Source organism: Coregonus clupeaformis, chromosome 17 (genome assembly GCF_020615455.1).
Source record: "Coregonus clupeaformis isolate EN_2021a chromosome 17, ASM2061545v1, whole genome shotgun sequence".
NCBI classification, from domain to species: domain Eukaryota; kingdom Metazoa; phylum Chordata; class Actinopteri; order Salmoniformes; family Salmonidae; genus Coregonus; species Coregonus clupeaformis.
The window spans coordinates 43,178,038-43,190,687 of record NC_059208.1 but is presented as its reverse complement, the minus strand read 5'-3'; the positions used below and the strand labels follow the sequence as shown (position 1 = coordinate 43,190,687).

Here is a 12,650-nt window from a genome sequence, read left to right as displayed (position 1 = left end):
CTTAATGCATTGGTGCCTAAGGGAGAGCCACCCCCTTAAGCAGACCAGTACCGTGACCAATTTTTTTCAACGGTAAACGATTTGAGTGGGACACGTTCATTAATCCACCGTATTTGAGTTCGCATCCTGCAGGATGAGATTACGAAAACATAGGTCTCGCGATATTATGACACGTACTCTTTATTAACACCAGCGAATGAAATCACGCGAGGTTTCTATTGATTTGACTGAATGCCACGTCTGAGAACGAATAGACACTTTTGAGACTCTGTTGGGAATAATTTGTCTGATAAACTATTTTCACCTGACCCGCAACATTGCAGACTGTCTATCCGTGCATAATTACAGCAGACAGGTGGGTGTAGGGCAATTCGTTTATACTGCAACATTGTTGTCATCACCGCTAACAAGTCCAATTACCTATCTAGGTACCCATTGTTTGCTATTGTACTTTGCTAGGTAGCTAGTTAGATAAGTATCCCGCCAAATGACGTTGCATGCAAATCTAAACTGCGACACCTGCATTCCTTTAATCACATTCATAGCTAGGCTATTAACCCCATTTGGGACCCTTTCTCTCTTCCTCAGTGTTTGACTCCTTATATCCCCCTGGAAAAGTGTACGCCTATTTCCTTAGCAGAGGGCCATCATGGGAATGCTGTTAGGTATAGCAGATGGGATGTCAATGGAATGTTGATAATGTGAATTTTTGTCTAGCTAGTTAGTGAGCCTAATATTTGTTACATAATAACTAGCTAGCTAGCTAAAGCTATCCACTGTAACTACCCACAATATAAAGAAAATAAGCAGTTGATATATGAAGCTAGTATTGCTGTTCTATAGCAGCCTGTTGTAACCATAGATTTTCCCTTTGTGTGTCTGTCACAGGTGAGATGATGGCCCATGGACGTCTGCTAGCGTTAACACTGTTCACGGGAGCAGTGCTGTTGCTAGCCGCCCAGCTAACTGTTGCTCACAGTCACTCTCATGACCACGGGCATGCACACTCGCACGGGGGCGGCGGTTGCCATGGTCATTCCCATGGCGGTCAGAAACTGCACCAGGGGGCGAGCAAGTGGAGTGCTGAGGCCAACCTGCCCCCAGCAGAGGAGTCGCACCACGGTCACGCACATGACCATGGTCATGAACATGAGCACGACCATGGTCATGCTCATGAGCACAAGGAGGAGAGTGGACACGGGCACACCCACGGAGGGGAGCGGGTGAAGAGGGAGGCAGAGGGAGAGAAGAGGGACACAGTGGAGCTCTGGATGCAGGTATGGTCAGTGGAGACCTTGGAGCCATAAATGAATGGACATGAATGTGTTATTGTGGCTATTTGATACATTATTTTTGGCCAGAACCTGTGCTACATTTAGATGAACATTAGTGGTCATTGCCTACCTTCAATCAAATCATATGCAAAATGTCATATCTTTATCAGTCGGTATCCCTCCTGTTCATTACAACAACCTCCTGACATTCCTGTTAAGTCCCTGTGCAAACATAGGCTACCTATCTCTCCAGATTCACGGATCACTACTGTAGGTACACAAGCAAACAAAATGTCTGCTTTCACTTTTCAACAAACATTTCCCTTTTGCCAGTGAGTCTGTTGCTAAGTTTGGTGTATAATTCTATTGACTAGTTTGGCTTTGACAACTGGACCAGACAACCTCACAGCAGTGTACTGCCAATAACTTTGTCGGTTTTGACTGCAGTGTAAATGTGTCTCTGTTTTAAGGTTTACATTTTTATTTGCTATGTTCAACAGGATTAGGTTTGTTAGACACCGTTTTACCATTATTTAAATGTTCTGGTCAGCACGTGTCAGGAGGTCAACTGTTTAGGTACTGTCAATTGAATTGGAATGTATTTATTTGGCATTCAATTATTGAAAGGCTTGGAATCCAAGTACTTTGTAGACAGGGAATAGCCTTTCCTTATTTGATGAAGTCGATTAGATTGGTTTGATACCCTTGGAACTCAACACAGCCATCCTTATCAAGTGTGAGATTATCTTACCACACACAAGCACGCACGCTCACACACTGTTAAAGTGCCCCCTTATGACCTCTATGTCTATGTTTCTTTCTCCTGTTCTTACCATTAGGCCATCGGTGCCACTCTGCTGATCAGTGCTGCTCCCTTCCTCATCCTCTTCCTGATCCCGGTCCAGTCCAATACAGACCAGCACCAGAACCTCCTGAAGGTGCTCCTGAGCTTCGCCTCTGGTGGCCTGCTGGGAGACGCCTTCCTGCACCTCATCCCTCACGCCCTGGGTTAGTGATAGTATCGCACAAGTATTGTTGTTATGGTAGATTTCTTCATTAAGTGAAAGTAATTGATTGCCTATCTAGTCTATTGAATGTTTTTGGCATTGATAGAATTAATATTTTTAGGTATGATTCTTGGATTTCATCTTTACACAGAATAATCAGTGAAGAAAATGTAACGTCTAAAATGAGCAAAAAAATACTGATTTTATTGGTTTGTAGTTAAAAGGATGTAGTCATGCCTGTCTGATATTCATTGTCTGTTTCTTTCTGTCTGTGTCTGAATGTCTGTCTGTCTTTTTCTTTCTCTCTTTCTTTCTTGTTTTCACAGAGCCTCACTCTCACCATGGAGACGAGGGACACGGCCACTCGCATGACAGTGAAGAATCACAGGATCATGGCCACTCACATGGTATAGCTCTATCATGATATCTACATTTACTATCACCATCATACTATCCAGCGTATCCATTAGATACCAGTATTTTGCATGCTTTGAGAAATCTAACATTCAAATCAAAATGACAATGACTCAATCTCTTCTACTTTTTAATTATTTGTTTGAGTCTGGCCCCATTTTGGCAAACAGCATGACCCTGACGTGTTTCTTTTCTCACCTGTAGGTGCTGCCCATGGTCACATGATGTCAGTAGGGCTGTGGGTCCTCGTTGGAATTGTGGCCTTCCTGGTGGTGGAGAAATTTGTTCGCCTCCTGAAGGGAGGACATGGACACGGACACTCCCACTCTCAGGGTAGGTAATACATTTTGATTTGAGTTTGTAGCGCGGGGAAAAACAGAATGACAATTTGAATTGATGCATGTGCCCCTGCTATTTCAAGGCTATATCCATTCAATATGAGCTTTTTTGACCATAACTCAACATGCCTTGAAATTATCCCTCTGTATGCAATGCATTTTTTTGCCTATTGACCACTTCTGCAATGCATGTATGGAATAGGTTAGGTAGTTACATTTACATTTGAGTCATTTAGCAGATGCTCTTAACCCTAATTGCTCCTGTAAGTGCTTTGCTTAAGGGGACATCGACAGATTTTTCACCAAGTCTGTTCAGGGATTCGAACCAGCAGCCTTTTTGTTACTGGCCCAACGCTCTTAACCAACGCTCCTAGTTTAGGTCTTAGGAGCATAATTACACTACCACACTCCACCCCCAGGGGCAGCAGCTGGTTGGTCAGGTGCGCTGCCAATTTTATCTATTTTTTATTTTATTTTACCTTTATTTAACTAGGCAAGTCAGTTAAGAACAAATTCTTATTTACAATGATGGCCTACACCAGCCAAACCCGGACGACGCTGGGCCAATTGTGCGCCGCCCTATGGGACTCCCAATCACGGCCGGTTGTGATACAGCCTGGACTCGAACCAGGGGGTCTGTAGTGATGCCTCAAGCACTGAGATGCAGTGCCTTAGACCGCTGCGCCACTCGGGAGCCAAGAAGTGAAGCCTTGATAAGAGGGATCTGCAATCAGTTAATTTTTTGTTATCTTTAGTTTTGGTTTAGCCCTTTTTGTACTTTTGTTTTTGTATATATTTATTTTGTCACAATGAACAAATGATAATCTGCATGGGCTGGCCGACTCAGGTCTCAGGACAGAGTTGGCCCTGAAACCAGAAAGTGTGTCTCCTGGGCACATCCATACAACATGGTCCTCAACCTCTGTCCGCACATAAATTCACACATTAAATCAAGTTACAGACCATTTAACTAGGCCTAGGACCCCTAGACCTAGCGAATGCAGCCAAATCATTAGGCTAGCTAGTTGGTTTCGTAACCTGACCTCTGGGTCAATTTTGAAATCTGGCCATTGATGAGATTTTCCTCTAGCTGAGAGTTGCTGTATGGTTGGGTGATTTGATGCTACTCTTCTACTTTTGGAATGAGGCAGGGTCAGTACACCAAAGAGTTATGCACAACATTCTTATTTTGCATCCTATTTTCAGCTGCTCCTAAGGCAAAGGAGAGTGATGGAGAGAAAAAAAAGGAGGGTGAGAAAGATGAAAAAGGAAGCAAAGAGAAGAAGACTCCAAAAGAAGTGGAGGAGAAAACTACAGGTAAGAGAGTTGAATAATTGCCACTTAATTTCTTAGTGGGCAGATTGCCTTCACTGAAATGGCTGTTTTAAAATCTCAAAATCTATTTTGCTCCAGGAGAATATTTACTTTATGACAACATTTCAGTTACCAGCCTCCCATCAAGACAGTTTCTCTGTTGTTGCATGCAACTGTTGCAATGTTGTGATTATTGTCCACTCTCCCTTCTCAATATTAGGTGATTTCTGGTACATCAAAATAAATCGATCACAGCGTGTTTTTAGACTCATTCAGAAGTTTTTAACCTGATTTAACTACAATACCATTGGAAATGTACACTGCTCAAAAAAATAAAGGGAACACTTAAACAACACAATGTAACTCCAAGTCAATCACACTTCTGTGAAATCAAACTGTCCACTTAGGAAGCAACACTGATTGACAATACATTTCACATGCTGTTGTGCAAATGGAATAGACAACAGGTGGAAATTATAGGCAATTAGCAAGACACCCCCAATAAAGAAGTGGTTCTGCAGGTGGTGACCTTCTCAGTTCCTATGCTTCCTGGCTGATGTTTTGGTCACTTTTGAATGCTGGCGGTGCTTTCACTCTAGTGGTAGCATGAGACGGAGTCTACAACCCACACAAGTGGCTCAGGTAGTGCAGCTCATCCAGGATGGCACATCAATGCGAGCTGTGGCAAGAAGGTTTGCTGTGTCTGTCAACGTAGTGTCCAGAGCATGGAGGCGCTACCAGGAGACAGGCCAGTACATCAGGAGACGTGGAGGAGGCCGTAGGAGGGCAACAACCCAGCAGCAGGACCGCTACCTCCGCATTTGTGCAAGGAGGAGCAGGAGGAGCACTGCCAGAGCCCTGCAAAATGACCTCCAGCAGGCCACAAATGTGCATGTGTCTGCTCAAACGGTCAGAAACAGACTCCATGAGGGTGGTATGAGGGCCCGACGTCCACAGGTGGGGGTTGTGCTTACAGCCCAACACCGTGCAGGACGTTTGGCATTTGCCAGAGAACACCAAGATTGGCAAATTTGCCACTGGCGCCCTGTGCTCTTCACAGATGAAAGCAGGTTCACACTGAGCACATGTGACAGAGTCTGGAGACGCCGTGGAGAACGTTCTGCTGCCTGCAACATCCTCCAGCATGACCGGTTTGGCGGTGGGTCAGTCATGGTGTGGGGTGGCATTTCTTTTGGGGGCCGCACAGCCCTCCATGTGCTCGCCAGAGGTAGCCTGACTGCCATTAGGTACCGAGATGAGATCCTCAGACCCCTTGTGAGACCATATGCTGGTGCGGTTGGCCCTGGGTTCCTCCTAATGCAAGACAATGCTAGACCTCATGTGGCTGGAGTGTGTCAGCAGTTCCTGCAAGAGGAAGGCATTGATACAATGCCTGGGCATGCTCCTGATGAGGTGGCGGATGGTATCCTGAGGGATCTCCTCCCAGACCTGGACTAAAGCATCCGCCAACTCCTGGACAGGTCTGGGGACCGCCCGTTCCCCAGACCTGAATCCAATTGAGCACATCTGGGACATCATGTCTCGCTCCATCCACCAACGGCACGTTGCACCACAGACTGTCCAGGAGTTGGCGGATGCTTTAGTCCAGGTCTGGGAGGAGATCCCTCAGGATACCATCCGCCACCTCATCAGGAGCATGCCCAGGCATTGTAGGGAGGTCATACAGGCACATGGAGGCCACACACACTACTGAGCCTCATTTTGACTTGTTTTAAGGACATTTCATCAAAGTTGGATCAGCCTGTAGTGTGGTTTTCCACTTTAATTTTGAGGGTGACTCCAAATCCAGACCTCCATGGGTTGATACATTTGATTTCCATTGATAATTTTTGTGTGATGTTGTTGTCAGCACATTCAACTATGTAAAGAAAAAAGTATTTAATAAGATTATTTCATTCATTCAGATCTAGGATGTGTTGTTTAAGTGTTCCCTTTATTTTTTTGAGCAGTGTATGTAGAAAGGTCTATTTATATTCCTAAAACTTAAGTTGAAAATTATGCTGTCGCTGCTTCCTGTTGACAAGACGTTTTGATAAATAGCCCAATGTCAAAACACAGTTTTAATGTGTCCAAATCAATAACCAATATGCTTAAACAGTTCCTGATATATTGAAAACGTAAACATAACAATTTTTAATAAAACATACTAAAAAAATAACATGCATGTGCCAGAATAGTGATCAGATTACTTGTATTTTTTTAAACTGCACACATCTGAGAATATTTTTTACATCACTGGTTAGAAGAGAATTTGTTGTGTCATCTAAATTGTAGAATGTCGGATCGAGATTCTGGGAGGCTGCTGAAACGGGGCAGAAACAAATCAGTTGCTTTGTTTAACTAAAACGACCCGGCATTGGATATCAATAGTGCTGAGCGATTAACCGAAATGTCAGTTATTATTTGTTTTATGTTGATTTTATTTCAACACCCTTTTTTTCCCCAATTTTCGATCTTGTCTTATAGCTGCAACTCCCCAACAGGCTTGGGGGAGGCAAAGGTGGAGTCATGCGTCCTCCGAAACATGACCCACCTAACTGCGCTCCTTAACACCCGCCAGCTTAACCCGGAAGCCAGCCGCACCAATGTGTCGGAGGAAACACTGTTCAACTGGCGACCGGGGTCAGCCTGCAGGCACCCGGCCCGCCACAAGGAGTTGCTAGAGCGCGATGAGCTAAGTAAAGCTCCACCGGCCAAACCCTCCCCTAACCCGGGCGACGCTGGGCCAATTGTGCGCCGTCCTATGGGACTCCCGGCCACGGCCGGTTGTAGCACAGCCCGGGATTGAACCCGGGTCTGTAGTAACGCCTCTAGCACTGCGATGCAGTGCCTTAGACCGCTGTGACACTTGGGAGGCCCCATATTTTTCGGTTTTTAATCAACTAATTGACCGACGCCCGTTCAGTTATTTGAATTCGATTTTAGTAGATATTTTTTTCTGTGAGCTCAATGCGCAGATTGCGCTTCAGGTTCTGTAGAAATAAATCAGATCATGCCCGAACTGTGCGATGTAGTAGGGAGTTGTAGTTTCCAACATGTTCTACATAATTATCATGTTTAGTGCGCTAAACTAACTACAATGACCATAATCCATTGCAAGGCTAAACTTGTTTCTTTTACACCTGCTATGTAAGAGACGGACGAATGCGCTATCAAGAGCGGATACATAGAGAGCAGTTTCTTTGCAAGGTATCTCTACCTGAAAATGCATGATCTAAGTGATTGATAGTTGGTATTCAGCAGTCATAAAAGTATGCCTTATTTACTGTGAAGAACTAATAAAATAGTGATGTTTGTCAGACAGCATAGGCAGCAGCTCTATAGTGATGAGATGATGACTTGGAATGAAATAAGTCATTAAATAAAACTAGTAATATACACAACTGAAATATTTGATTAAAGTAATGTGAATAACTGATGGTTAAGACGTGATAATAATAATATAAAAGAATATGCCATTTAGCAGATGCTTTTATCCAAAGCGACTTACAGTCATGCGTGCATACATTTTTTTTTGTGTATGGGTGGTCCCGGGGATCGAACCCACTACCTTGGCGTTACAAGCGCCGTGCTCTACCAGCTGAGCTAAAGAGAACCACGTAGCTCATACGTGGATAAGCAGTCATGGGCAGTCACTACCATCATGGGACTTTAATTAATTGTTTTATTCTGTGTTACAGCATTCAACCCACATATAGTGCATCTGTTTTTTATTTTTTATAATAGCAACAGTAAATCGTGATTTTTGTTTTTAGCGAACCGAAATCGAACAGACCTCTAAAAGCACAAATGACTCAGCACTAGATATCAACACTGACAAGGGTTGGCTGTTATTTAAGTGATAGTTTGGCTCTCAAATTGGTGTATTGGCGTAAGGCCATCAACTTTTATACAGAGAGCACCCCAAATTGTCTGTGCCATTTGAGCTTAAAAGTCCTGGGACGGCACGTATAACAACGTATAACAAAATCAACGGTACCAAACCAAATATATTAATATTTTTAAAGCAATCGATTTAATGCATTCGTGATGACTAAACTTTTATATGATAGTAAATGTAGCACACTCACACATTTTTACAACAATGAGATGCAGTACCAGTCAAAAGTTTGGACACACCTACTCATTCAAGGGCTTTTCTTTATTTGTACTACTTTCTACATTGTAGAATAATAGTGAAGACATCACAACTATGAAATAACACATAAGGAACCATGTAGTAACCCAAAAAGTGTTAAACAAATCAAAATCTATTTTATATTTGAGATTCTTCAAATAGCCACCCTTTGCCTTGATGACAGCTTTGCACACTCTTGGCATTCTCTCAACCAGCTTCACATGGAATGCTTTTCCAACAGTCTTGAAGGAGTTCCCACATATGCTGAGCCCTTGATGGCTGCTTTTCCTTCACTCTGCTGTCCGACTCATCCCAAATCATCTCAATTGGGTTGAGGTCGGGGGATTGTGGAGGCCAGGTCATCTGATGCAGCACTCCATTACTCTTCTTCTTGGTAAAATAGCCCTTACACAGCCTGGAGGTGTGTTGGGTCATTGTCCTGTTGAAAAACAAATGATAGTCCCATTTAAGCCCAATCCAGATGGGATGGCGTATCGCTGCAGAATGCTGTGGTAGCCATGCTGGTTAAGTGTGCCTTGAATTCTAAATAAATCAGACAGTGTCACCAGCAAAGCACCCCCACACCATAACACGTCCTGCTCCATGCTTTACGGTGGGAACTACACATGCGGAGATCATCCGTTCACCCACACTGCATCTCACAAAGACACGGCAGTTGGCACCAAAAATCTCAGATTTGGACTCCAGACCAAAGGACAACTTTCCACCGGTCTAATGTCCATTGCTTGTTTATCTTGGCCCAAGCAGGTCTCTTCTTCTTATTGGTGTCCTTTTAGTAGTGGTTTCTTTGCAGCAATTCGACCATGAAGGCCTGATCCACACAGTCCCCTCTGAACAGTTGATGTTGAGATGTGTCTGTGACTTGAACTATGAAACATTTATTTGGGCTGCAATTTCTGAGGCTGGTAACTCTAATGAACTTATCCTCTGCAGCAGAGGTAACTCTGGGTATTCCATTCCTGTGTTGGCCCTCATGAGAGCCAGTTTCATCATAGTGCTTGATGGTTTTTGCAACTGCACTTGAAGAAACTTTCAAAGTTCTTGAAATTTTCCAGATTGACTGACCTTCATGTCTTAAAGTAATGATGGACTGTCGTTTCTCCTTGCTTATTTGAGCTGTTCTTGCCATAATATGGACTTGGTCTTTTACCAAATAGGGCTATCTTCTGTATACCCCCCTACCTTGTCACAACACAACTGATTGGCTCAAACACATTAAAAAGGAAAGAAATTCCACAAATTAACTTAAGAAGGCACACCTGTTAATTGATATGCATTCCAGGTGAATATAAAATATATTTTGATTTGTTTATCACTTTTTTGGTTACTACATGATTCCATATGTGTTATTTCATAGTTTTGATGTCTTCACTATTATTCTACAATGTTAAAATAAAGAAAAACCCTTGAATGAGTAGGTGAGTCCAAACCTTTGACTGGTAGTGTATATTTCTTTGTACTTTACCATGGAGAGAGTTAACAAATGCTCCTAAGTACAATTTAACCAGGCGCTCTAGACTAGAGTCCATTGGGTCTGTGCAGCAGGCTGAATGTTTGACGTCCCTATCAATATAGATATCAAGGTATCGGGCTACCTGAACCTGGCTGCTGACTTCACACACAATTTCACTGACGGGCTGGCCATCGGGGCATCATTCCTGGTGGGCCCAGCAGTAGGCACAGTCACCACTCTCACCATCCTGCTGCACGAGGTGCCCCACGAGATTGGCGATTTTGCCATTCTGGTCCAGTCTGGCTGCACCAAGAAGAAGGTAATGCACAAGCTTCAGCTTTTCATAATGATTCATGTTACACATACTGATGTCACACAGGAAACTGAAATGTTCTTGACTGTACTGAAACATGCTTGGTACAAGTTGTCTGTCATGACTACAACACAAAGCCTATTGACATTGTGGCAGCAGTAGGATTAGTGTGTCTTTTCTGCTCAAACAGCCTGTCTGAGAAAGTCTCTGTAGGTATAGAGATGTCCATTGACAACTTCCTCTTTCCCATCAGGCCATGTGTCTACAGCTGCTGACAGCCTTGGGGGCTCTTGCCGGCACAGCCTGCTCCCTATTGGCTGAAGGGGTGGGCGCGGCCGCCACAGCCTGGATCCTGCCATTCACCGCGGGTGGCTTTGTGTACATCGCCACGGTGACGGTCCTGCCTGAGCTGCTGGTTGGGCGCTCCAGTCTGGGCCAATCAGTGATGGAGATTCTGGCGATGCTGGTTGGAATTTACATGATGGTGCTAATCGCCGAGTACGAGTGAGACAGCGAGTCATCAATAAGAAAGGGAGGGATTGGGAGAGGGAGGGATTTAGAGAGGGAGAGGGGAGGAGCAGAGACTGAACGAGAGAGATGGATTTATACGATTGGAGGGAAAGATACCGATGGAGTTTAAAGGAGAGAGCGAGAGAGAGAGAGAAGAGAAGTGACAGACAGAGCTTTCACAGGACTGGACTATATGTTCCAAAGGGGACTTGAATGGGGAGTAGCATTTCAACACCTAACCAACTGGAGGATGTCTAAATCAGATAGGTCATCAAACTGAGACTTAGGCAAGCAAGGCAGATGACTTGGGAGTTGTAGTTCATCGTCCATTATAATTGCAGAGTTTATTCCCTTTTTGGTCACAAAAAGGCAAACCAAAACAATGTACATTTAAGTTGCCGTGAACTATTGAATCTGTCCATTAGTTAAAACTAAAATCAAGAATTGCAATCACACCAATATTTGTAATGCTTACTTTTGCCTTTAATTGTACTTGCAGAGATCACAGATTGAACACAAAAGAACTAGACAGTTAACTGGTTAGGACATTTTCCTGGATTTAAATGAAGGGTATATTTGGATCAGAGTATATTAGTCTACAACTAGAACATTCCAATAAAATGAAAAGGGCATAATATTGTAACCTATAGTCCATAAACCAGGTCCCCAAATAGCAGCCATCTTGGATACTTGACATTTATGAGGCCAAGACTATTCTGAAATGTCATCATCTTCCGGAATGGGACTTATTGGGAAACATGAATAAGCTGCTTTAGATGTCTACAGTACACAGCAGTTACTGACCTAGCCACTTGTTTTAAACTGTTTTCATAACTGTTGGAGGCTTTCAATTTGTATGTAAATCATGAGTTGTACCAGTATGTGACAATACATATTAATTGAAATATTAATCAAAGGTAAGTGGTGTAAGCTGTGCTTAGAGGACCATTGGAGTATGATTTGCTTTAAAGTAGTGAATTAATTGCTTTAAATGTGCCCCCCCGCCCCCCCCACCCACATGAATTACCTTCATAATGTGGAAATACAGTAAATGAATGTATTTAGGGCGGGCTAGCCATGTGGAAACTAAACCGATTATCCAGAGTGACAGGAATCGGGGAAATAGACACGGTCCATCAAAACAAAAATGTATTCCACCCTAATTCATTGTAATGTGTCAGTCATGTTTGACCTACCTTTGAACAAGTGAATGATGAACCCTCTTCCACTTTTATTTAGTCTTTATAAGCCGCTGCGGCAGGTTTTGTTGAATTGTAACATTTATTTTTATTCACGCGTACTATTCTTTTTTTATTCACACACATTCCTTTGCTTACAGTACTCAAACCGGCACCGAATGTGTCTGCTCTCCCTCCTCTCTTGAATAATACAGTAGGCCTTATGTGCCATTAAGACAATCAACGCTGTAACTGTTATGTGGTTAGAAAGAGCTCCCTCACCCTACACCATTCTGTATGTACACGACTGCATCTCTGGCCTGATTCCAAACCGACCCCATGCTGCTATCTCCATTACCTTGCTGACTTTTTTGTTGTGTATTTGAAACTGTTTGTATTGTCTATATTGTATAGTAAGCTGCTTTACCTAGGCATCTGATAAGTAGGTTGTTTCCTTCCAATGTATTCCTTACATCGACAGTCTTATCAGATACTTCTAGTTGTCAACATTGGCCTATAGTTGGGTGCACTGGCTTGATTTGGAATCAGACCTTTTAATCAGAGGGACCAAGTAAAGGACTGATGTTAAAGTGGTGGGTGGGAGATTTAGTAAGAGAGGGGGTGAAGAGTGTGGTGGAATTTTAGTTACTTTGTGTTTTCTTGACGTTTCATTAAACAATTCAGATTCTC

The 12,650-nt window shown here is 43.3% G+C and overlaps 1 protein-coding gene across 1 annotated transcript; it reads left to right on the top strand.

Moving 5' to 3' along the window:
- Positions 1 to 202: 202 nt before the first annotated feature.
- LOC121586467 (zinc transporter Slc39a7-like) lies at positions 203 to 12,650 on the top strand. The gene is made up of 8 exons (XM_041903177.2): positions 203 to 355; positions 889 to 1,277; positions 2,114 to 2,282; positions 2,608 to 2,688; positions 2,900 to 3,028; positions 4,240 to 4,350; positions 10,082 to 10,278; positions 10,526 to 12,650. Exons 2-8 carry the CDS (start codon positions 894 to 896, stop codon positions 10,778 to 10,780), a joined length of 1,326 nt encoding a protein of 441 aa, XP_041759111.2. The 5' UTR covers positions 203 to 355; positions 889 to 893; the 3' UTR covers positions 10,781 to 12,650.

Excerpts from the sequence above, each read along its gene's own strand:
- LOC121586467 (XM_041903177.2), top strand. The coding sequence starts at position 894 with ATGATGGCCCATGGACGTCTGCTAGCGTTAACACTGTTCACGGGAGCA. Across the intron at positions 1,278-2,113 it reads CAGTGGAGCTCTGGATGCAG|GCCATCGGTGCCACTCTGCT; the intron begins GTATGGTCAGTG and ends TCTTACCATTAG. Across the intron at positions 2,283-2,607 it reads CCTCATCCCTCACGCCCTGG|AGCCTCACTCTCACCATGGA; the intron begins GTTAGTGATAGT and ends TTGTTTTCACAG.